Source organism: Semicossyphus pulcher, unplaced genomic scaffold (assembly GCF_022749685.1).
Source record: "Semicossyphus pulcher isolate SPU_LCO1_2020_fin unplaced genomic scaffold, fSemPul1.0.p SCAF_10, whole genome shotgun sequence".
NCBI classification, from domain to species: domain Eukaryota; kingdom Metazoa; phylum Chordata; class Actinopteri; order Labriformes; family Labridae; genus Semicossyphus; species Semicossyphus pulcher.
Window position 1 is genome coordinate 8209454 of NW_027211604.1, and position 24409 is coordinate 8233862.

At 40.6% G+C, this 24409-nt stretch overlaps 1 protein-coding gene across 1 annotated transcript in view; it reads right to left on the reverse strand.

Annotated features, from left to right (window-relative positions):
* LOC138595358 (unconventional myosin-XVIIIa-like) overlaps positions 1–24409 on the reverse strand; it is a 75003-nt gene that overhangs the window by 23856 nt on the left and 26738 nt on the right. Inside the window, exons 12-24 of the mRNA XM_069666739.1 lie at positions 23917–24109; positions 21041–21127; positions 19145–19283; positions 17130–17289; positions 16832–17018; positions 14171–14396; positions 13889–13998; positions 12662–12727; positions 9606–9734; positions 1059–1202; positions 866–955; positions 617–736; positions 404–521 (exon numbers count right to left, since the gene is read on the reverse strand). Of these exons, the coding sequence (XP_069522840.1) occupies positions 404–521; positions 617–736; positions 866–955; positions 1059–1202; positions 9606–9734; positions 12662–12727; positions 13889–13998; positions 14171–14396; positions 16832–17018; positions 17130–17289; positions 19145–19283; positions 21041–21127; positions 23917–24109 (1769 nt within the window). The remainder of the gene's footprint in view (positions 1–403; positions 522–616; positions 737–865; positions 956–1058; positions 1203–9605; positions 9735–12661; positions 12728–13888; positions 13999–14170; positions 14397–16831; positions 17019–17129; positions 17290–19144; positions 19284–21040; positions 21128–23916; positions 24110–24409) is intronic.

The following is a 24409-nucleotide window of genomic DNA, read 5'->3' on the forward strand; positions in this document are numbered from 1 at the left end:
AACAGGCATTAGTTGTATGCCTTGGAGTGAACATCATAATCCCCTAGCGGTAAATCCCAAACTTGGAAAATATACTTAATAGCATTACGCAAGATGTGACCAAGTCTCCTGCTGGAGCAGTCGAACAAAGCCGCTAATTCCCGCAGCTACAATTAGTATAAGGGAGATTTTTCAAACTGTGCACATAATGCCGGTTCAGTAAATTATGCCTCTGACCTGAGCTGACACGCCCATTAGGCAGGCCCGAGCAACACGCTGCCCAATGTCACAGAGTACAATTAATTAGGGTATCGAAAACACATAGATGAAGAGAGAGAAGTCGCTGCAAGGCCAAAGTTTGTTGACCCTCAACTTTTGGGTATATAATTAAAAATGTGGATGGATGGTTTCTAGCTCAACTAACCAGCATCATCATCGTCGTCGTCCAACTCCCCGTTGAGCTCCGCTGTTTTCATGAGCCGAGCCTCCATCACCTCCATCTCCTGTGATTCTAGCTGCTTCTTCATGGCATCAAACTTGGTCTGGAGAGGACACATTCACAATCAAAAAAAAGAGTTCGTCAGTCACATTACAATAATAATTTTCCAAATGTCTTATTACGAGAGTGTGTATTTGCCTGCAGGTCCTTCATGTCCTTCTCCAAGCGGAGTCTCTCTGAAGTCTCCGTCTCCAGCAGTTGAGATGCTGACTCACTCGTGCTTCTCTCATCGGCTAGTTCTGCCAACAAGTCTGCGATCTGAACACAAACACACGAGGTTTATTTTTTTTCCACAAGCAATTTGCAAACTTTTAACTGAAACAAAACAGTGCACCACTCTCAGACACCGTCCTCCCAGCATGCATTGTCACAGAAGAAGGGACCCACCCTGCTCTCCAATCGATCCGTGTTCAGTCTCAGCTCATTCCTCTCTTTCTCCACCCTCTCCAGCTTCAATTTCTGCTGCTGGATCTCATCCTGGTGCAATGAAAATAGACATCTAGGTAGCTTGTAATAACAAAAGGTAAAACCATGACACATTAACGGTTACGAGTGATATTAAATATCTAAGGCTCCTCACGTCTTTGCCTCGCATCTGCTCCTCGGTGAGCTGGACCTTGATGAGCGGCTGGACCGTGGTGAAGAGCTTCCACCATGGCCAGTCCTTCACGCCGCGGTTCTTGTTGATGTTTTTCTGGATGCAGCGGATTGCTAGATCCTGAATCTGAAGGAACATACAGAGAAGCAGTTGCCAGAGAGGAACGCAAGCAGTCGAGGAACGTAGGTGTTTGTTGTGTACACACAGAGAGATGCACAGATTGAGACGATGGTAGTGCAAAATTGATGTATTTACAAGTAGCTGTATCCATGAATTGATCTTCTAATGCACATAAATGCCTCAGAAGTATGTTCAGTACATGGTGTTAAATGCAAGTAGATTTATAGTGTGAATGCAGTGTAATATACAATTAACACAAAGGGGTAATGTCCGGAGGCCCTCAGAACAATGTCAAACTTTAGGAAACTCTTATTTACTCAGTGGAATACATGCTTTATACAACTAATTCACTGCCACCATATCATCCTCAGCCCTCAACGATATTTGAAAACCGTTTCACTCCTCACTCTCGTGTTATATTGTCTGTGTTTGGGCTAGCAGCGATCCCGGGACTTGCCAGCCTCCTCTGGAGAGTTTCTGCAGAGCGTGTTCCAAGGCTGGAAGCTAATTTCTGATTAATTAAATCAAACATGTTGGCAGCTAATTCCAAGTATTACACATTTTCCATGCTGCTTATGCATGAGGCTCTCCAGCAGCAGCAGCAGCAGCAGCAGATTATGGGCAAACCCAATTAGAGCAACACAATTCTCAGCATCAGGTACATTTCGCCCTGAAGGTACTCGCTATGACCAATTAGGATTTGTCACACAGTGAAAGCCTTAACACGGAGCAAAATGCAGCAAATCTCTGACAGAAGATTTAAGCAGGTCTCACTTGTCATATTTAGTCTAAAATGAATAGAAAACAAACAAAAGATTATACTACATGAGCACCGTGGAAAAGCAGTTTGGTATTCATATCACATTAAGTGGGTGTGACAGCTGTGAGACAGCGTGATGTGAATTTGGATCAGGAGCCAAAATTTAGACAAAAACATGTCCTGAAATTATTTTCGTCGTCATTCTACATACTGATAGATACATGGATGTGCTTTCAGTGTGGGAGCATATATGTATGCAGGCATGTCTGTATGACATCTGAGTGCTGCATATATGACTGCAGCACCTTCTGATGTCACTTTGATCCCACCTCTGAGGCCAACACTGCATGCTCAGTTTCTGGAACATGAAATGATGCCTTGCTCAAGGAAAGCTGCTAATACATGTAAGCCCTAATCAGGATCCTCTTGGTCCTGATCATAGACTGTATAAAAAGATGGCCGAGATGACAGCTCCCTAAAAGTGAAGCCAAAACGTCTCTATCGCCCCCTGCTGACTGGCTGCAGTATAGGTCATAAAGCCCGCCTCCTCCATGTTAACAGATGGGACATGAGTCAAATTATAAAATCTAAATACACGTCTAAAACATTTTTCTCAAACATGGTCATTAAAGTTAGTTCTTATCATGCTGATTTACGTCCAAGTGTTCATTTTTCTGACACTTTAATTAGATATTTGATGCTGTAAAAAGGATGATTGACAGCTCTGTTGACAAAATCTGTTCCAGATTAGCAGAGTAGAGGAGGAACGGTGAGAGGAGATGTAACTAAAATCCATGAAGGTTACATATCTGTGAACGTCTGCTTCAGACCAACACAAGAAGCTGTTCTGCTGTTAAAGACGGCGACATGCGCCTTGCCGTTTGTTTTTGGTAGGGTAAGTGTGTGTTTTGGTTAGCGGGAGCTACGACGGCTCCACCCGCCGATCTCTACTGCGCAACTCTGGCTCCAAATGACGTCACCATCGCAAGATGACAGCCTATCACAGAGGGCTATTTTGGTTTTCAAATTTGTCCAATGAGAGCAGATGGAGACGTGTTGTCCATCTGTATACTCACTGGTCCTGATGAAGGTGCCCCACCAATGGTTTTTTTTTAATATTTAACATTATTTTATTCTATAACTAATATTTTCATAATGTGTAGTTATTGTCATTTAACAGACACCATCAAACACCTTCATCTAATTATGTAATAGATCATACCTCAAAAAGTGAAACATGTTATGATCTATGATATTGCTATCTATTAAAAGTTGCAGGATGGATGCCTCGCAAACTATTGCCTTGTGATAGTGGAGTCTTGCATGGCTTTATTATGTATTTTGTCTAAATCAATTTGCACTGTGGATATGGGCCTAATCCTTTACACAAATTCATGCATCTTAAACATTTTTAAAGAGACAAGATTAGGCTCTTCTTTGAGAATATCAGCAATAACCACAACTGCACGAACAATTGAAACATGAAAATCTCTAAATAAACATACAGTTTTTACACTAATGTAATGAGGAGATGACAGACTAATTGAAGTTTTGAAATAATGCACTTTAAGCCTTTCAATATAAAAGTCAAATTGCAGAAAATTGCATCATTTTTTCCCTCCTGGGAAAGGACCCCAATGCTCCCTGCAGTAATTGCCCTGAGAGTTTTGGGTTGAATGAAGCCCCTGCAGGCTTACATCATTACTGTTTAACTATCAGATGACATTTCAATCCATAAATACAAATACATTTCACAGAGCTTTAATCCTGAGTGCAATTAACATATCTTACTATTCAAAGAAATGTACCTCATACGAATGCAGAGTCTATGGAACAAAAGGTTTTCAGGTTTTTCGGGGACTATGGGATTGCCTGTTTAAAATGAAGGAGATATCTTGCTAAATCCCCTCTCTAAAAGAACACCTAAATATTCAGTGAGCAGTTTCAATGAAGAGAAAAGTTCGAATGAAAAGGTAAAGCCTTCCTAGGATGAAACTTGCTTATATTTGCTGCCTTACACTGATTTAATGCAAATAGCTAAAAAAAAGAACATTTGTAAGGTTCCTGAAGGACAAAACTCCCAATGTGCTAAGCGCCTGCTGAGACAAAATAACATCGTTTTAAAATGTCAGGCTGTCCCCTTGAGGAGACAGTTGAGGGAGGGGGGAAAAAAAACAAGAAAAAATGTGGTTTTGTCATTAAATGTCAAATTTTCTTGGCACAGCTTCGCAAGGTTAACATGCCAGGATATATCAATCAAGGGAACGCATGACTTTCTGCCACGTCCACATTCATCAACCAGCAAGAGTCTGAGAGGCTTCACTCACCATCCACTTCCAGAGGCAAATGATCATCTACTGTACTGCACTAGCTAATACTGGATACTTCAAACAGTGCGAGAGGCGATGGAGCCCAATCAGTTCTCACAGAAAGAATAACAGGGTAACAGCAAGGGCGCAATTGGATGTGATTATATGATGATTATTCTCAGACTGAACAGCAACACACTCTGTAAATCTTCGACGTGGAGAAATGAAAATCACTTAATAATCCGCCACAGCCCGGCTCCTGTTCCATTACTTCAGGGTCGACCGACTGAATCAGGAGGAATGTAAAGAGAACGTGATTCAAGAGGAGAAAACGCCCTTCATTGCACAGTGAGATTGCATGTACACAATATACTGTTACATATCCTACATGTAACAGTAGAATAATAAAGAAATACCTTGAGAAGATCGTTTTGGCACTACCCCTCTCTTCTGATTTCTCTGCATCTCAATCTCACACCTGACTGCAGATAATGACTTAGTAATGTTAGAATTTTAAGTCATTTTGAAGTCCAAGAAAGCAAAACTTCTCAGGCTTCAAATGGCCCGTCCAAATATTCCATTACAGGAAAGACTGGAGTTTGATGAGTTATTTGCAGTATTCTAAAGCAGGGAAAAAGGCTGAATCAGAAACACTGAATCAGAAAGATCTGTGTGCTGTGTGTTCAGAAGCAGAAGACTCGGCTCAGCCGATTTATCATGTATTATCAGTGATCAACAACTTATTTAACAAGTTATGACTAGAGAATTCTCAGACAGGATCACGTTTTTAGCAAGTTTTTATGTTAAAGTAATAATCTCTTGCCTTCATCTGAGCGTCAAGTTTGTTTCTTTTTCTTTCTTTTCACTTATTTTTGAAGCTGTATCTGTAGTTCAACTTCTGTACTCGCAACACTTGCAGAGACCGGAAAAACAGCCGCTTAGCTCCGCCTACCGTCTCTGGCCGACCAACCACTGCTGGGTGATGGAAAACATTGTGTTGCCTCATTCAGATAGATAGTGACTTAATAGACATTTATTGACATGAAAATCTTAGAGATTATATGTTTAAGAAGCTACATGTAACCTTTTGTTCGTGTATTTATTTAATTTTTTTTTTTTTTTTTTCTAGCTACAAATTTTTCCCAGTTGTGTGTTTTTGTCACATGCATTATGGGTTTTGGTTTGATTGTTAGTATGTGTTTCATATACATTATGTATCCATGCTGGGTGAGCACTAGCAGTATAAGAAAGGTGTGTAATTAATTTGATTATACGTGATGCTGATATCCTGATCCGTCTTGTTCTTAAACAATTAAAAAGAAAGCTATAAAAAAGAGGACTTTCATTTATAGGGCTTTGTTGAAGTGGAATAAAATATAGGGTTGCACATTATTGGATTTTTGCCGATATCCAATATGCCGATATTTTCCAACCCTTTTTGCGATATCGATTTATTAGGCACATGTTTATTTTCCACCTAATTGCAGAGAACATCAAGTCTCCCCTGTAGTGGAATTGATATCATGCCTGTTCTTATTGTAGTGGCCCACTGGCAGATGAAAACATAATACAGTGCTTTTTAAAATGTTCACATTCACTGGGCAATATAAGAAAAATACTTAAACTTAGGTTATGTACAAAATGCCATATTTATTTGTATCTAAAATATTCTTTCAAATAAAACTGTAATATTCAAACTTAGACAGGCTTGGATGATGCTCTCCCTGAGACAATAGCCACAACACATTTTACCTATTGCACAGAAAAAATCAAATCAAATCAACCTTGCTGTCCGTCTCAGAAACTTTCCCATACCGCATCTTGCAAGACATCTTGCACCTTTCTTCACGCTCGACGGAAGAGGCGTGGTGCAGGCAGTGCCGCACACACTCGCACCGACTTTATGTCGTAGCATTACATCAAGCTTTTTTAGGGAATCATCGAGCATTTAAGAATAATTACAGCGTTGTTTTATTGGTGGAAAATATCGGCAGAAAATATTGGTAGAAAAATGAGATATATGCCGATGCCGATATGACATTTTCAAGCCATTGTCTGCAGATACCGATAATGTGCCGATAATATCGTGCATCCTTAATAAAATATCACTACATTTCACCCAGATTACTAAAAATATCAGTTTTAAAAAGAGATTAAGAAACACAATTATTAAAAGAGAAATCAGTTCAGCCCAAATATGACATTTCGTATGACCTTATATATTATATGCCCAAGCCAAAACATGTTGGCTAGGAAATTCCACATGTGCTCAGACCATGTCAAGAGCGTATTGCACTCCTCTCTATACTGCCCCCTTGTGGATTAAGTTTAAAAATGCAAGAATGCATAAAATTCAGGTAGTCTACTATGACTGTACGAGAATACTACTTAAAAAACCTCGGCGGTGTAGTGCTAGTGAAATGTTTTGTAATGCAAGAGTCTCCACTTTAAACGCTCTATTGAGAAACCTAATGTATACGTCGCCTGAATGACTCCAAGAATGTCGTTATCATGCTGCTATCTAATCCTACTTTCTGTGTTTTACGATACCAGTCACCTCTGTGGAAACATTGGTATAACTGTCTTCTATAAAAGTTGGGAACGTTTTTTAGTTCTGTATGTATTGTTCCTTGTTTTTTGTTGGATGTTTTAACTGATGGACCTTGAGTCTGACAATAAAGATGAAGTGAACATTGTGTATGTGAATGCGGGACTAATTTACATAAAGCTGAGATAAAAAAAACCCATTTACTCTTGTGATGACACTGTGAATGTTTTTTTCTGTTGTTGAAGGTTGTTGATTGTGTAATCTTGAATGTTTTGTCTTGTTTTGTTTTGTACGGACCCCAGGGACCCTAAATAAATAAATAAGTATCGGAAACTTGTACTCGACATCTGAAATTAAGCTTTTCTAATTTGATGATTTGTGTAAGATTTTTGTATGCGTTGTAGTAAATTGAACAGAATGAATTGAACACAAACACTCATATGCACATTTTAAGTGCACATGTGCGTCTGCACTAGATCATCATATAGCCCTGACATTATAGAAGCTGCAGTAGCCCTAATCAGATGTATAATTGCATGTTACATCTAAGCTGGCCAAACTAAATGAGGTTAAAGAGCAATAAAATTACAGGATGAAATATAAATAAAGGCTTCATCTTCTTCTTCTCTTTTTGTCATGGATACATTTACAGGGGGCATATGGGGGCAGAGGGAAACAAATGCATCCTTGCTAATGGGTTTTGTAATTGCATGGTTGCTTAGCAAATTTGAATGGTTTCTCACTGTTGATTTCCTTCAAGTTGTAGCACGAGGCCTCTGCACTGTATGAATAATGACCCTTTGAACTTCATAAAGCAAATACAGCGGCCTCTCTTGGTTCCCCGTTTTCACCTCACATCCATTACTCAAACTCTAATGGTGAAAACTGCAACATCTGAGGAGAGCAGGAAGTCCAGTAACAGAAAAGGTCATATTGATTTACCATATTTGCAAAGATGGCAATTTAATAATGTCATATGCAAGTGAACCAGATACATTTTCACTAACAGCATGTCATACTGGAGGGAGCGCGGCCATGTTGATTCTGTTTCTGCTGTTTCATCACTAGCCAGCTGAAGCGGCACATTCACTTAAATCGTAATCACAGAGAGGGAGAGCGACCACGGGGGCTCCATACATCACAAGAGGACGTGTATGAGGTCAAGAGAGATGGACCCATCACACGCTGGGAGAAAAATGGAAGATGGGTGGAGCAGATGGGCGTGTGAGTCAGCAGCACGTCTGATAAGGCTGCATTAAAGGGGAACAGTTTGATAAGAAGGACGTGTCACTATCAAATATCGCCCTGTGGGAGCTGATTGGATGGATTACAGGACAGGTGGGGAGGGGGGCGATAGATCTAGAGAACCAATTTATAATTAGTTGAAGGTTTTTGCAAAGCTGGTTAGATCCACTACAAGTGCAGAGCAAACAGGCGCTAAAATTAGCTCTGACTGAGCAAGTCCAACTCCTGGTGGACTTCAAGGCAACAAGGCCTCAGGAGCTCACATTCTTCTCCCACTTCATTAGAAAAACAGCAGAGCAGAAAGAGTCGACCTTGGTGCTTCCTTTGTTTGCTTTTACAAGAGTCAGATTTATTTTTGCATTTGTAACCTGCAGTGTTGGGGATTAGAGAAATATGAGACATTTAACTATATTTTGGAGTAGCTCGCTAGTAGTTAAAATACGTACATATTTTCAGAGTGATTCAAGTAGTTACATTTCTCTTGTTGTGTCGTGAACTACTTCAGCTATTGAAAATACAAATTTTTAGTTTAGTTATGTGTTTAACAAAAGAATATTAAAATATCAACCAGATGAAGAAAATTTAAGTTTAAAGCTCCTGTGAGGAGTTTTTCACTGGTTATGAAACAGACTGAAATTAATTCTGATGTCTCTATATGAGCTACAAAAGCAAACCAGACCGTCAGTGACAAGATTGATTATTTCTATATAGTAATTTTTAATGCCTGAGCCTGCTGGCGGGGGGGTAGGTGTCAGACGAAGAGATTAACTGCACGCTGCCTTTGTTGCCTTTTTATCCAGGGCATAGATTTCAAGTGAGTGATACACATGACGAAATGTGTATCACTGTGAAATATGGCTTTGTCCACAGGGGGCGCCAAAATCAACACAAACCGAAATCACAGGAGCTTTAATATTTACGTTTAGTTGATGTCATGAAATACAAAATACAAATCTGTTTAAAACAAAATTAGAAGAGCAGTTTTGTCCTTAAAAAGCCCCCGATGGGACTGATTTGAATCTGAAATTGTAAACAAACTTATATAATATACTTATATGTATATATCAACTTATATATTTAGTGTCGTTTTGTCATAGCTATGGATTTTTTATATTTATTAACAAGTACTCTGATAAATTATTGCATGCTATTTCTGAAGTTGCATAGGGCATTTTTTGGTTTAAATTTGAGCTTTGAACAAGTGCGTGATTTCTGCCATAAACTCAACCTAATAGCATTTTTTGTTCACATGTGGCTTTTTTAATTATAATTTTTTGTTATTTTATATATTTTTTTCATTATTATATAAATTGTCAATGATAAAATAGTTGTTTTATATACTTTTTGGAAGTAGCTTTCTACCCTGTGCATCTTTGTTGTAGGTTAAATTCTTCCAGTGTAAAGTAACTTGTAGATTACGAAGCTACTTTTTAAGAAGCTTCCCCAACATTGGTAACTCAGACTGGTAATTAGTCTGAAATGTGTGATCAATAAACACCATATAACTTCACATTAGGCCGTCCCTCTCAGTGTGACGTCCAGCCTACCTTTCTCTTCTTGAAGGCCTGCCGTGCCAGGTAACCTCTGCAGGCCGCTTGGAACAGGGTCAGATTACGCTTGGTCTGCTCATCCCTCTGTTCCTCCAGCTTAGCCAAGGTGCCAGCTCTGAAGAACAACTACAGCAAAAACACAAACAAACTTAACATCCAATAAGCTTATTAGCAAAGGATCATGTAATGCTTATTTTAGCCTGGGGGGAAATTAGATTTACGGGCCGTGATTAAGTGTGAAGCACAGGAGGAAAACAAAAACAAAAGAGTGAAAAAGTAAGTAAATAAGTGCTCTGAAGCAGTTAATCAATAAGAGGCAGTGTAATCCACGGAGAAGACTTATCTACGTGATGAGGCTGTGATTAAGTCGTTATCTCTGACCATCAGCCTTGTCTGTTTCTAATCTGGGCCAAAGGTAAATCACAGGTAAACAGCGAATGGAAAGCAGATCACGTCACAGCCTGTCGATACTTCAGAAGGATTAGAAAACTGTGGATGCGTGATATGATGGCAGCACGCTATTAAAATAGATGGATGGTGGAGCGTCTTCACTCAAGGTCCTTCTACACAAGTCTTTATGGATGACACAATCCATGTGTGATGTGTTAGCAAAACTGGTGCTGGGAATGATGGAGCTGCTTTCAAAATTATATAGTTGGGCTCGATACAAGAGATACCAAGGCAGTCATTTTGACTGTTTTTAGATATAGCGATGTAATAGCTAGTTGCCACGTACCCTGTCTTTTCCTAAACGTCTGTGTATTTTATTCTAACATGATTTTTTGAAATTGCACAACACAAAAGAGTATTTCTACCTACAATTGCCATAATAGACATAATGAGCATTTAGACGGTGTATAATTTCAGCGTTTTTCCCTTTTTCCGGCTTTGAGGACATGCAGCAACAATTTGTCCATGTGATGGGGAGGGGGTGGGGTGGCTTGGGGATGTATTGTGTACTTATTAATGTCCACTCTTATGTGCAATCTTGCCTGCGTGTTGGGGAGGCGGTGGAGGCGTGGGCTCATTTAAAGAAATGGTTAATTACTACAGTACTGCTGTCACCTGTCACTATTTGTGTCACTATGTAATATTATGCATGTTCTTTATGTCGGTGCCTCTGCTTTGCATTTTGCAACATTGTCTAATAATGCAGCACGATATAGTTGATTGAGTCCATATATTTATTAACATTATTATCTTTCTTTTGCTGCATATCGTGTATTGCCAGCCTCTTTGTTGCATGTTTTACATTGATTTTAATAACTTTGAAATTTAAATGTTGTATTATGTTTTCAAGTTTGTTAGGGTGTCTCAAAACATCTGTCCAGGGACTACAGATGAAAAATAGCCTCTTGGCTAACACTGGCACATTTACAGCAATGTTCCTGAATTTGCACGGTACATAAATATATAAATACATCCTCTTTTTATATATATATATTTTTTTAAGATGATTTTTTTGGCTTTTTGCCTTTATTCATAGGACAGCCGAAGAGAGACAGGAAATGTGGGGAGCAGAAAGGGGGGGATGATATGCACCAAATGGATCGGCAGACCGGGAGTCGAACCTGCGATCAGTGCGACGAGGACTGTAGCCTCTATACATGGGGCGCCTGCTCTACCAACCGAGCCAAACCAGCACCCCATACTCTTTTAATGCCTAGCTCTGTGTGGGTATGGGTTAGCACGCTCTTTTAATGTCTAGTCTTGTGTGTAATCTTGTGTGTGTTTGGGGGATGGGGGATGTATTTTGTACTATTGTATTATTTTACCTGCCCAGGGACTACAGGCAGAAAATAGCAATGTGCTAAAACCCGGTGCAGTACATCTTTTCGTGTTTAATATAAGGTTAATGTTCTTTGTGCATTGTCCCTGCTCAAATAAAGAAACACAACATAACATTAAGGCTTTTTAATATGCATTTAAATACATGTTGGTGATGCTTTTCTTTGTAATTCTATTCTAAGATCCTGGAAGACTGAATCAGTTTTTATTTTACAAAGAAATAATAGATATGAACTAGCTCGATTAGCTCGTTCTCTCGTTTTTGATTAACTAAACTAAAATTCATTGGTGGTGTCCTAATGTTTAGTTTATATTATATATTAAACAGATATTACAATGATTTTTGAAATTATGTGCAAATAATGTTTGAGCAGTCAGAATAACCGCCGTGGTCATTCTATTAGTTTAAAAATTCAGGTAGTTTCCGTGTTAAGCATAATCGTCCGATACATGAAGTACCTTTTGAAATGTAAATATCTATTCAGTCACATGTGGCTATTTCTAATGGCAGGTTTTCTCCTGTGTGAGCTGTGCCACTTGCTCTGCTGTAAGGTTATGTGGGGCTGCTGTAATTGGCATGCAAGTGAGGCAGGTTGCTAGGAAGCCACTGGAATGCTTTGTGAATGGCCAACTGTGCCTGTCTACTTCTGAGCCCATTTCACACTCCAAAGTGCGACACCATGTGAAGCCGCCTCCGAACTATTCCTGTGTCATGTGTTTTAAAAGGAGCCTGTACAGAGCGCATGTATGGGTGCATAAGTTCCACTGTTTTTCAACATTATTGCTTCTTTTGATTTCCGTTCTTGGCAGATGGCCACTTCCCCGGCTGATAGGATTAAACCTCAGCATGCCAGCCAGTGTTTACTGTGATTACTTTACAACGGTCGTGGTGAAGAACAAAGAGGAGCATCAGTCGCGAGAATTTGCTCTAATGACCCGCAAAGAAAGAGGGAATGGCGGTCACGTAATCGGGCAGAGTAAACATGCCTCTCGGGTAGCCACTGGCTGAAAGATTGGAAGGGGGGGAGGCTTGGCAACTCTCCAAAAGAGGATGGAAAACAATCCTCAAAGAGGGACAGGTGTAATGAAAGACACACTCCCCCAGACAGCAAGTGTCTTTTTATAAAGACAGAAAATACATGGATAAAAAGAGCAGTGTGCTACAGCTCTGTGCTTTGGGCTTTAAGAGGAGCAAGTGACTGGCAGAGGTTTATTCCATCATGTTAAAGCTGTTTATTTGTTTAAAAAGCAGGAGCATTACTCACCCTACTCAGGCCCATGTGGTAGCTGCTCTTCTCCAAATCCAAGGACTCCAGTAGCTCCTCCACAGCCTGAGTAAAGGCACACATGTACACAAACACACACACACTTAGTCTTTGAAGCGCTGCATCCAGTGGGAACTTCTACTGACACTGCAACACTTCAGTAGTCCACAGTTCCCTCAAGTTGCCATGCTGAACTAATGGTACAGGGCAGTTTCCAGTCTACTCTCACATCCATTCCCGACTGGCTTTAGTTTTGAAAGTGAGCCTGGGAAAAGTTTGGTTTCTCAGAACCTCCCAACCCCAACCACACACCAATTACAAGTTTTTTCCCCGAGAATCCACCTGCTCCTGGCTTATTCCTCAGGACCCCCTGGTGGTCTTGGCCTTTTTGCAGCTTTGAACACACAGCCTATACAGAGATACATCATCAGCCAGCCCGGAGCCTCTCCCTGTCCATCTAGCAGGCTGTGCATACTGTAGGTGTACTGTTCTCTCTGCTTGAGCCTCCAGCGTGAAAGAGCAACTCTAGATTACACCAGGAGAGGTTCGCTATGAGCACTGAGGGGCTTTTGTTTGCCAGTGTTTCCACAGAAACTCAGCCCCAGTACACAGACGCTGGGGAAAAGAGCTTTTCTCTCTCTTAACCCCATTCTTTCACTTTCTCTCTCTCACTTCTCACCAGAAACAAACTTTTGTATTCCTTTTTCTCTTCACCGCACTTCAACCAAGTCGTCTGTTGCCAAAAGCGCCAATACACAGCACACTTTCAAAAATATTGCTGCCATGCCAGAGAGAGAAATTGTTATAACAAGATGTTTTTCATGTTTTAATCATATATTTTTATACTTTTACAACATATAAACGTATCATGTTAAAAAATATATACTTTTTTCCCCTTGTTTGAAAAGAAAAGGACACAAGAGGTAAATTATTAGTCCTGTCAAAGCACCAGGAGCAAACCTTGCTAGTTCCTGCATTACAAAAGATGAGAAGCTCCTTAAGCCACAATGCTGATCTGCGTCTTTAACAGGCGTGATATTGATAAGGTTAAGTTGATTAGATCATTACAAAGGCTCTGATGAATGAGGGTTTATTTCTCTGTCAGTTGGCTGCTGACAAACCAGGGGCAGATGTAATGAAGCTGCCTCCTCACCACATTAATCTTCACTGTGCTAGCTTGGCAACTGGCGGGGCCGTACATTTTCCCTCTCTCGCTGATTGACTTACTCTCTTCTCGTCCTTCACAATGTAATTCCTCCCGTGCTTCTTGGTGAGGTGCGGTGCCAGCACATCGAAGCGCCGTCGAAACTCGGAGAACACCATGTGATCGGGGTAACCTGTGAAGGTCAGTGAATAAAACATTGTATTCTGGGATATTTTGAAGAGTTTGATAGCTATTTTGAGAAGAACTGAATAAAGAAAAACAGATTTTGTTTTAAAATACATTTAGACAAGGAGGTCTGTGTTTCTCTGCCTGTCATTAGTCTGCGTCTTAAGCAGCAGGCTCACCTTGCCTGTAGATCCGGAGAGCATCCAGCAGCTTTGAGCCTCGCAGCTGAGCACGGAGCAAGGCTACATCCAGCTGCATTAAGCCGGGATCTCCACTCTCCCCCAGAGCCTCACACTCCCCTGCTTTGAACAGGGATCCACTCAGAGCCTTGAGGGCGTCTGCCTTAGGCAATATGCAGTGAACAAAGTGAATCCTGGACCTCCGCACCATATCAAGGAGAGCGTCCTGGGAACGATAGAGCAGGGTTAGGGGCTCAGGTAGGAATACAAAAACAGCCAATGGACAGAATTACATGCAGTCTGTGGCTTTAATTCTTCATTTCATACAATCAAATGATATGAATACTGTTTCTAAAATATTACAGGAACAATTTGTGTTTTGAAATATACAGGTTAAACCACCTGAACTCTGATCAATGCTGTTGTCAAGCACTTAAAACTTCATGAAACTACACATCAGACAGAGAGATTGTGATGCTTTGGCAAAGTTGTTCCTGAAAATGTAATGCCAATAAAGCCTTTGAAATATAGTGACATTAGGGATGCACGATATAGGATTTTTTGCCGATATTTTCCAACCCTTTTTGTTTTTTTCCACCTAATTGCAGAGAACATCAAGTCTCCCCTGTAGTGGAATTGATATCATACCAAAAACTGCCATACCGCAGACATCTTGAATGGTTCTTCACACATTTCTGAGCGCACCTGAATGCAGCATCCCCCAGTGAGGGAGACATGCCCGGACTTTTTTACTGCACCTACTACGGAGACATCAGTAACTCTTTTTATCTTGTGTGTCCATGAATGTGTAAGTTAGTTTTGCACTAATGTTTATTATGTTACTCTCTGTTAGCGTCGGCTTTGTCCGCGAGTGTATTTTTGGTTAGTTTGATGTTGTTAAGTCCGGTAAAATGGCGAGAATGTGAGCTAACTGTTAGCTAGTTAAGAGTTGTGAAAGTTGTTTAACTTCTTTTCATTGGCTCGAGTTTCTGTGACTTTTAGTCTTTATTTGTATATTGTTGATAACTTTGACCAGGTAGTGCGTTTGCACTTGCGCCGAGTTAATGTCGTAGCATTATGTCAAGCTTTGTAAGGGAACCATCGAGCATTTAGGCAGAAATAAAGCGTTGTTTTATCGTCGGAAAATATCGGCAGAAAAATGACATATCTGCAGATACCGATAACATTCCGATAATATCGTGCATCCCTAACTGACATTGAAAGAAATTGTAAATGTATGAAGCCTACCTTTAGGTTTATGTGTTTCTTTCCACTGTATACTTTGGTAGTGTATGTGTAGTTCCATACAAGGCTCTTGGCTTTCACATACTTTACTGATACACACCTTTAAACTTAACTTTATTCACTTTAACCAAAAGTAGTGCTGCATGGTACTAGACAGGAGTATTTAAAGCAAGTTACAGTAAAGACGGTCTGTTTTTATTATTTGTGCTTGTCAATTTTTATCATTTTAAAAGTGATGATTTATATGCAACATTTTATATTATATTATCCAGTTAGTACCAGCTCAACATTTAGTTTGACCAAGTAATCTGATTGGATAAGAGGCATTCCATGAGCGCTGATACAGAGAATACGCTGAATCACTCCGCCTCAGCCAGGTGTTCTGAATACTGTTAAATAACATGACAGCAGACCGTGTATGTCTACATTGATCAAGCTGGTACCTCTGAATCACACAGCAGACTCTTATTTCACTGTAAGATGATAAATTAAAACACACGGATAAATCTACATGATAAAACAGCTGCTCTGTGGCAACATGTAGACACAGAGTGCAGGAGATTGTTTGGGTTGCTTGGCAACGAAAGGCCAGTTTGAGTGACTAGTTGTGGAACTAGTTGAGGTGGTGGAACAAAAAATAATCTGTTGTTGATTATTACTTTTTACTACTATTTGCCGCTTGTGTAACTGTTGTATAAAAGCAATATCACCCTCGAGGTCGTGATGTTGTTCTGAATATCATCACGTCTGTGATTATCTACGTCCAAATCACAGCCAGCTTGATTTTCTGTTTCATGTTCATGCTCTTGGCTTGCAGTACCTGCTTTCATTGCTTCTCCTATTTTATCTACGTCCCATGTTTGTTGTAAAGCATCTATATACCAGGTCAAATTCCTTGTATATGAAAATCTATCTTCCATGTTCAATGCCACGTGCAGATATCCCTGACATTTTAAAGACTGCATGGCACTGGACATAAAAAAACTTTATATAACTAAATTAAAATTATTTTGACAAAGTTTTGCAAAATAATTTATCATGTTTTTGTCAGGTGAAAGGGGTTTGTAGTGAAATCACTGCAGAACTGTTTCAAATCCATCTCTGGGTGCCGCCCAAACGCTGGCTTCCATCCCCCACATTTTCTTTAAACGCTGCATTAAGAAATTTGTGCCTGCTCCAAAGTACACTTCAGTACTAATCCACAACTTTCAGTTTTTATAAACTCGTCACATCAACCTGCCAATTTCTTTGATAACAGGTGGGGAGTCACCTGCTAGCTAACCAAACAGGAACAGATTAATGAAAGAAGGCGCAGATGGTGATGTTGATTCTCAGTGAACTTGGCAGTACTGGCACATTGTGGAACTTGGAGTGGAGTGTATACACACAAAAAATAGTTCCATCCTCTCCTCTCACCACTTGAAGTTTGATCTGGATGCATAATGACTTCTTCTTAATAGCAGCCACCCCCGTGGTAAAGGTCTTCCTCATGCTAGTGGCCCGACGCAAGGAGAGCTGGGAGACACCTTCGAGGCCTGCGATGGAACCGGAGAGAACCGTGGCTCCGGCTGCTCGGCTCATGAACAAGGAGCTGATGATCTTCCTGCAAGAGATGCATCACTTCAGCCTACAATATGTATCCCCTTTAAATGACAACAGTATCCACTTTATATGTCAACAGAGATATGTCTCCTCCTGCATGTGGGATGCTCACTTCTGGGAGTCCTGCAGGAGGAACGCAGCGTTGGTGGAGGAAGGATTCTGCTTGGCGTAGTTCAGCCACCCGCAGGCGTTGTACTCCACCCAGTCAGTCCCGTGACTGTGGCCCAGCAGGAAGTGGCTATCCTTTTCACTCTTCAGTAGGAATGTGTGACCTGATGGAAATGGAGGTTTCTGAGTCATTATACAAATGCAGAAATATGACAAAAAGACTTTGGGACTCTTAGGGAAAAATGTTTGTACAGTCTGCATTAAGGGTTTATCAAAGCAAACTGCATACTCTGGTACGTACCATCTGTTACATTCTTACATAAACTAACTGATACAATAAGACAATCTGTCCCAAACATAGTGGTTCAGAGGTCCCTGTTGGTCTAATCCACAATCCTGTCCTGTAAATAATGTAACCGTTTGACTGAGGGATGAAGTGTAGGACTATATTTTTCCCTTCAGAATGGATTTGACTTTTTTTCTAAGCCGTATCCTTGGCAAGCAACAGTTGTCAATGTAACCAACAGTACACATAAAGGATTGTATAGTTTTTTTTCATCTAGATAACTTTATTTAATGTCATGATTTCTGCCGTGAGGTTTTGCACATCCTGATGGGGTGGACAGTAACGAAGTAAATTTACTTGAGTACTGTACTGAAGTACATTTTGTGAGTATCTGAACTTTACTTGAGTGTTATTTTGGGGGGAAACTTGTTACTTTTACTCCGCTGCATTTGAAAGACAAATTTCGTACTTTTGACTCCACTACATTTCTATGAATGTTCTTGCTACTCGCTACTTTTGCTCTGAAGTCAGCTGATGAATTTTCTTGGGGGTGGTCGAAGGTGTCTAAAGTTTTTTATACGGGACAAGCCGACGAGAGGGACGGCGCGGGTCAGAGACAGATGATCCAAAGTGTGATCCTAGCAGTTTATCCGAATTTATAATGTGATCCAGCAGTGAGCAGTTTATAAGCATGCAGCGAAGTGAAGACAACTTTCACTTGTACTGGAGTAATATTTGACCAGGAGCGTCTATACTTTGCCTCAAGTAATAAAGTTGTGAATGAAGTGTGCTTTGTCCACCATTGCATTCTGAAGATCTCTTACCAAGCAAGCATCTATAATATAATAACACCTTGATTTGTAAGATACATACAGGTCTAACCTAGGATGGATAGAATGAGTTTCATCTATTCTGGTCACTCTTTCAGACGGTGCTTTGTAGTGATGTAACGATACCTCGCTATACAAAAAATATCGATACATAAAAGGGACAATTAAAATCGATGAGATGAAGAGATTAATTGCAATTCTCCTTCTTAAACAGCAGATCTGCTTTTGGTTTCTCTTGTTCAAAGTCATTACATCTGTAGCTGAACAGAGGCGTACAAAAAAAGCGGCAGCAGGTGAAGATTTTGAGGCTGAGAACTCTTAGAGGGTTTCGGAGCAAGGTGAGAAGGTAACGGACGAGACAAAACAGTCTGGGAAGATTGCAAGAGACTGTTGAACCACAAAAATAGTACAACAAACGTGATGCAGCATGTGAAACTGCAAAATTTAGAAGCTTGAGACACCAAATTTTTTGACTTCGATCTTTTTTCATTAATATAATTTGAAAATTGCATCGTGTACCAAGTATCGTGATTCATATTGACTCGTGAGTTTAGTGTATTGTTACATCCCTCGTGCTTTTTGACTGTACAGTCTCTATGAAACATACAGTTTCTCAAAAAAGTTTCCCCTGGAGTACTGGAGTCTTAAAATTGATTTAGCTCTCATAAATAATTGCATATTACAAATAATATTCCACAGCACAACAACAGTTAATTCCAACATTGTGTATTTACAACATGTTTCTTATAATACAAGGTCATCGTCTTTGTCTGAATTAAACATTACTTTTAGCTTTATACTGAGAAAATATAAACTGGAATTTTTCAATTTTCATTTCTTCTTCATGCTTTGTGTTGGCTTTCAGTCTGACTTCATGTGTGCATGTGTGCGTCCCCTCCTTGCCTTTACTCTCGCCCTCAGCAGGTCCGTAGTAGCTAAAGAGACGTCCCAACAGGGTTTCCTCTGAACCTCCGGGCTGCAGCGCCTCCTCCTCCATCAGCCACAACAGGCCCCGCGCCTCATCTGTTCGTACTGTTCGTACCTGTCCAGGAAACATGTTTACACACTTAGAAACACACACACAAAAGGTCATAGGCACTTAGTGTAAGCCCAGTGTTAACACAAACTATTCAGTTTCACCTTCAGGGATGATAACACATGAGTAGAAATAAAATTACCTGAAAACCGGCCTGATCACTTCTCTCTTAGTTTACTTCCATTTCACATATTTCACCGTAAAAGATTTTGATTTACCAACAGTACCTCATTCATTAGTAACAAACCACCTTGCAACAAGGACACTGTACTGATTTCAACCACTTATTACGAATGCATTGATGTATCAGAGGATATTTCAGCCTTTACTGTTGATCCTCCTCCTGGGTAAAGAAAAAAACAAGCACTGCCGCTAATGAAAGATTCTAAAAATGATCCTTCAATGCCGAGTGCTGGCCTTTATAGTCACCGCGTCCTTCAATATTCTGTTCTCCTAAATGTCAGTAAAAGTAGAGTGCACTTTTCTTTTTCAAGTATGAGCTGGTTGGCACGTGCGTGGTGGTAATAGCAGGATCAGAAATTAAACTTTCAAAAGCATTACGGGTCTCTGCAGCCTGCAGCAGTCGCCGCGATAATGGCATCATCAGTTTAGCTTTTCCGTATAATCGAAAAGGAAACAAAGCGGAGTTGCAAGGGAAAAGGGATTAAAAAGTAATACAATTAGTATTACAATTAGTGTGAACACACAGAAGGAATAAAACACACTCCAGCGCTGATGGTCATGGAGGAAGTGTATGAGGGAGGTTATTTTTCTTCTTTGAGTGAAAGCAATCAGGGAAAGCTATTCAATTTGGTAGCACAGCCTTATTTATATACTCGACAAGAATTAAAAAGCACACTTTGTTCTTTGCATCTAAACTAGTGTCCTTGAACAGATCTAAAGTTTGAGTGATGCACAAAGACGTTCTGAGGATGACGATGAGCTCCACGTGGGGGACTATCTCCACGCTGACGTGGCCAGCTCGGTTAGCATGTCCAACACCCAGCGAGCCAAGGGAGCCAAAACTCACGAAACCAGAAAGTGTTCCAGCGGCTATCTGGAAGCTACACCCGAGACGTCCTTATCAGCACGGCACACGACACCGACTTCAAGGACAACACGCAGTATCAGCTTGGAGGAGACGTTTGACAACCATGAGGCTTGCAACGGATCGAGCGGCGAGGCTGTTTGTGATAAAGTTACAACAGAAGGAAAACACACGAGCGAAAAAAAGAATCTTTCATCAAAATGTCTTTTCAATCTTTAAAGTTGACTTAAGAAATGACTTTGAAGAATCGCTGTTTTCATCCCCTTTGGGTTTCAGTGTGATGTGCTACAGTTCACCGCTTCTGATGACATTCCCATTAGAGTGGTGGACCCTTTAAAAAGTAAAGCACTCAAACCAAACCCATTGAAATTATAGCAAAGAGATCTATGGCTCTCTAAACTCTGCCAATTCTGTTTCCATGGTGCAGATCACAGGCTGCAAAGGCCAAACATCGATTTTCTTTCTTGAAGTCAATTCTCTAACCTTTCTTTTCCAGCTCCTACCCTCTCTTTCCAGCCTCTGCTAAGCTACACCTTTCAATATTTAACAAGTCAAATAAAGAAGACTTCTGAGGCCAAAAGATTTTATTCATTGTTGAATAAAAAGGAAAGGGGTCCCTACGGATCAGAGGCAAAGTTATCATACAAAAAACAGATTTATGCATGAAAATATCAAGAAATTGGACACAGAAAAGACATCAAAACAGTGAACTTACCAGCGCTTGGCTTGAGGCTTGGTCGACCACCGCAACAGAATGAGAAGTGCTGGGCTCTGTGTCATCTAAAGCGAGCTCTATGTTCTCCTGCGGGAAGACAGGCGGATTGACAGACTCTTTAAAGACTAAATAAAAGAAGATACAACATTTTCAACAGGAGATGAAGATAAAAGAAAAGACACTGGAAGTCTTGGAATCACTTACAAATAAAAAACTCAGTGACTGACGTAGAGTTCAGCATGCCAGGCAGCTTGGAGCCCAGCGTTAACATCTTTCTAAGGACAATGACAATTATGTCTAATCGAGAAGGGCCTGGTATTCATGAAATGGTCATGTAGACAACGAGGAGTAAAGCAGTTCTTCCGAGTGTGCAGTCTACATGTAACTATGTTTCTCTGTGTAAGGAGCCTAAAGGGTCTTTTCCAGGAACCACAGTTTGACTGCAAGAACCAGGTTCCTGTTTTGGTCATTGTTCTGGTCCCTTAAAGAATCCAGGGTCTTGAGATAGGAGTTTAAGTTCTTGGAGAAACTGTGGAGTTTGCATGACTGGAACATGGCTTATTGGTCCAACATGATCCCTTGACCGTGAGCCCTGGGAGACATAGAATCCATATAAGCCTGGATCACATAATTGGTGACTAGGGGTTCAATGATTAGTCGACAGTGGTGGTCGGTTACGTCATCCAAGTCTTTTCTCAAGCTGTGCGCGGACAAAACATCGTTTTCTGGAGCCGAGATGCTGAGGGGTGAGCCATCACGCATACCTACTATATCTGCTAAGAGTTGCAAAATAGCCACCGTGAAGCATCGGGTAAACAAAAGATAGCAAAATGGCAGCAGCAGATGCAACACCATTGCATCCTAAAACTTCTTAAGTCATTTTACTCTGAACGCTGCAAAGAAATTATTTCAGTAGGAGCCAAATCAGCAGCAAAGTTTATTAAAAACATAATTTTGAATAAAGAACTCATATTTATTGTCTTTATTGGTTGTTTGCACATGCTTAAAAGAACCTCCAACTGAATTTAAAAGCTGTTAGCTAAAGAGGAACCATCAAGTATGCAATTCATTATCCGACTAGTCGACTAATTGTTTCAATAATCGATGTCTAGTCGGCTATTCATATAGTCATTAGTTGCAGCCCTAATGTCAACATCACAAGTTGGTATTCCACCCATACATGTATAAAATAGGTAGATGTAGCCTCTAGCTTACGAAGTTGCACTACAATGCATTCTTCCTAATGACCAGCAGGGGGCGACTGCACTTTCTGCATATTGTGTAGAAGTCTATGAGAAAATGTCTTTTTCAATCCAGCATCATGGTGTTTATTTTGTAAACAATGGCCCCATTTTGGGTAACAAGGATGCTAAAGTCGGCCAGAATGCTAGAAGGTGGTGACGTCGTGGTTGCTTCATCAAATTATACAGCCTACCCCCACCACAGGGAGTCGCTGGTAAAGCTACAACCCTTCTTGATATCTTTTGATTTCAAAACGAGACAATCCCGCACGTCTACTTGGACTGTCAGAAATTTTAACAAGTATTGTTTTTTTTGTATTTTTTCTGACATTTCATTGTCAAACAAAAAGAATAAAAGAAAAGAAAATAAAGAAAACACAAATTTCAGTCTCAGACACTACGCACTCTACACACACAGGTGTCACTCATCCGAGTAATTTAAAACCCTGATTCCTCTTTATTAGTGTACAGTACACCTACTGAAGGTGAAGGCAGCGTAGTAATTCTAGAGATTTGTATGGATATTAAAATGAAAATACGATGACATATTAGATATTAGAAACTAAAGGCCTCAACAAATCTATAATAATAACAACAACATTTGACATTTATGGAGACTGTTTGTTCCTATAGGTAAATGGAAACTCTAAAAGATTTCATTACTGGTGCAGATAATAACATTTCTGGGATAAAGCGGAAATAAATATTCTAAATTACCTTCAGCAGAGCAAAAAGCTCACAGTGACAGCGAGCAGGCAGCAGCAGGAATGTGGGGAAATGTTGGCAGAGCTAATAGTGTGGCCGTGACAGATGCCAGTGTTGGAGTTGACTGTGTGTGAAGTGGCCTAAATGATTTTTGTTTTCTGCTGAGGAGAGTCGATGCGTAGAGATACAAAATCCTCCAGCTTCAGCACTCACAATCAAAAATACATTGTAAAGCATACGGCTGTTGTGCGTATCCCACTTGAACCCACCTGTCACTGCCGCTGTAGATACTGTGTGCTGTGCTAAATGAGTTTGACCCAGTTTTAAGTGACAGTTTCACAGCTTCTTATATTTTCACGGGCCTGACGAGAGAGAATTACACTACACTCATTTATGCAATACTTCATTTCGCTCCGATTCCTTTTCTCCCAGGCAGGAAATGTGGGAGGGAATGTGGGCGGGAAATCCCAGGATCCTTGTTCAAGTATTGAAAGTAATATAATCAGGATTCTGCGTACTACCAGATGAGTTTTGAAAAAGAAGAATATTTCTGAGATTAGAGTACGGAAATGAGTAGTTAATTAATTTTGCTTCATTTCTTAGGGATGACGGTTAGACAGGAATTGAGGCGGACAAAGGAAAAATAGTTCCTTCATCAGGGAGCAATATTGCTGTGCAGCTGGGCGTGTTTCCCACAGGCAGTTGTGAGTGACTTTACTTTGATCTCTGCAGCAGAGGTGAAGACTGGCATCACTAATGAGAGGCTCTAACACGTGAACTTGGCCTGTCACAGCTCATGACAGGTGGGAGGGATAGAGCATCTGATGTGTGAAAACATACACGATTGGAGCTGATGTGTCTGAGGGGAAAGCAGCAGACAAAAGGGGGAAAGAGACAATGAGAATGCGTGCTCCCTTCACGTGTCCGTACCTCTTTGTACCGCTCCAACTCCTGCACGAAGGTGCGCTGATAGAAGAGGGCGTGCAGACGTTCCTGAGTGTAGTTATGGCACAGGTCCTCGAAGGTCGCGCCGCACTCGCGCTTAGCCAGCCGCGGGTTTTGAAAGCCTGGTGTGTCCACGATGAGCAGGGAGCACAGGGAGTGCTGGCTGGATTTCAAGGCCCTGGAGCACACAAGGCGAACGCACACAAACATTAGCACTGGGCAACTTTTATTGATTACATTCAGTGCATATAACCCTAGCTTTAACCTTAGCTCTCTCCTACATATCCCTAACTTTAACCCCTCACTACATAATCCTAATTTTATTCTGAAAACTCAACCCAAGCCCTGAGGTTACAACAGTTTCTTCTTCTGCTAACACTCTCCGGACAAGCATCCACAACCTCCCAAAACTATGTTGATGTAAGTATAAATTAAAACTAAGATTTGAGAAATTAAATCTGTCAAGCTGAATTAAAGA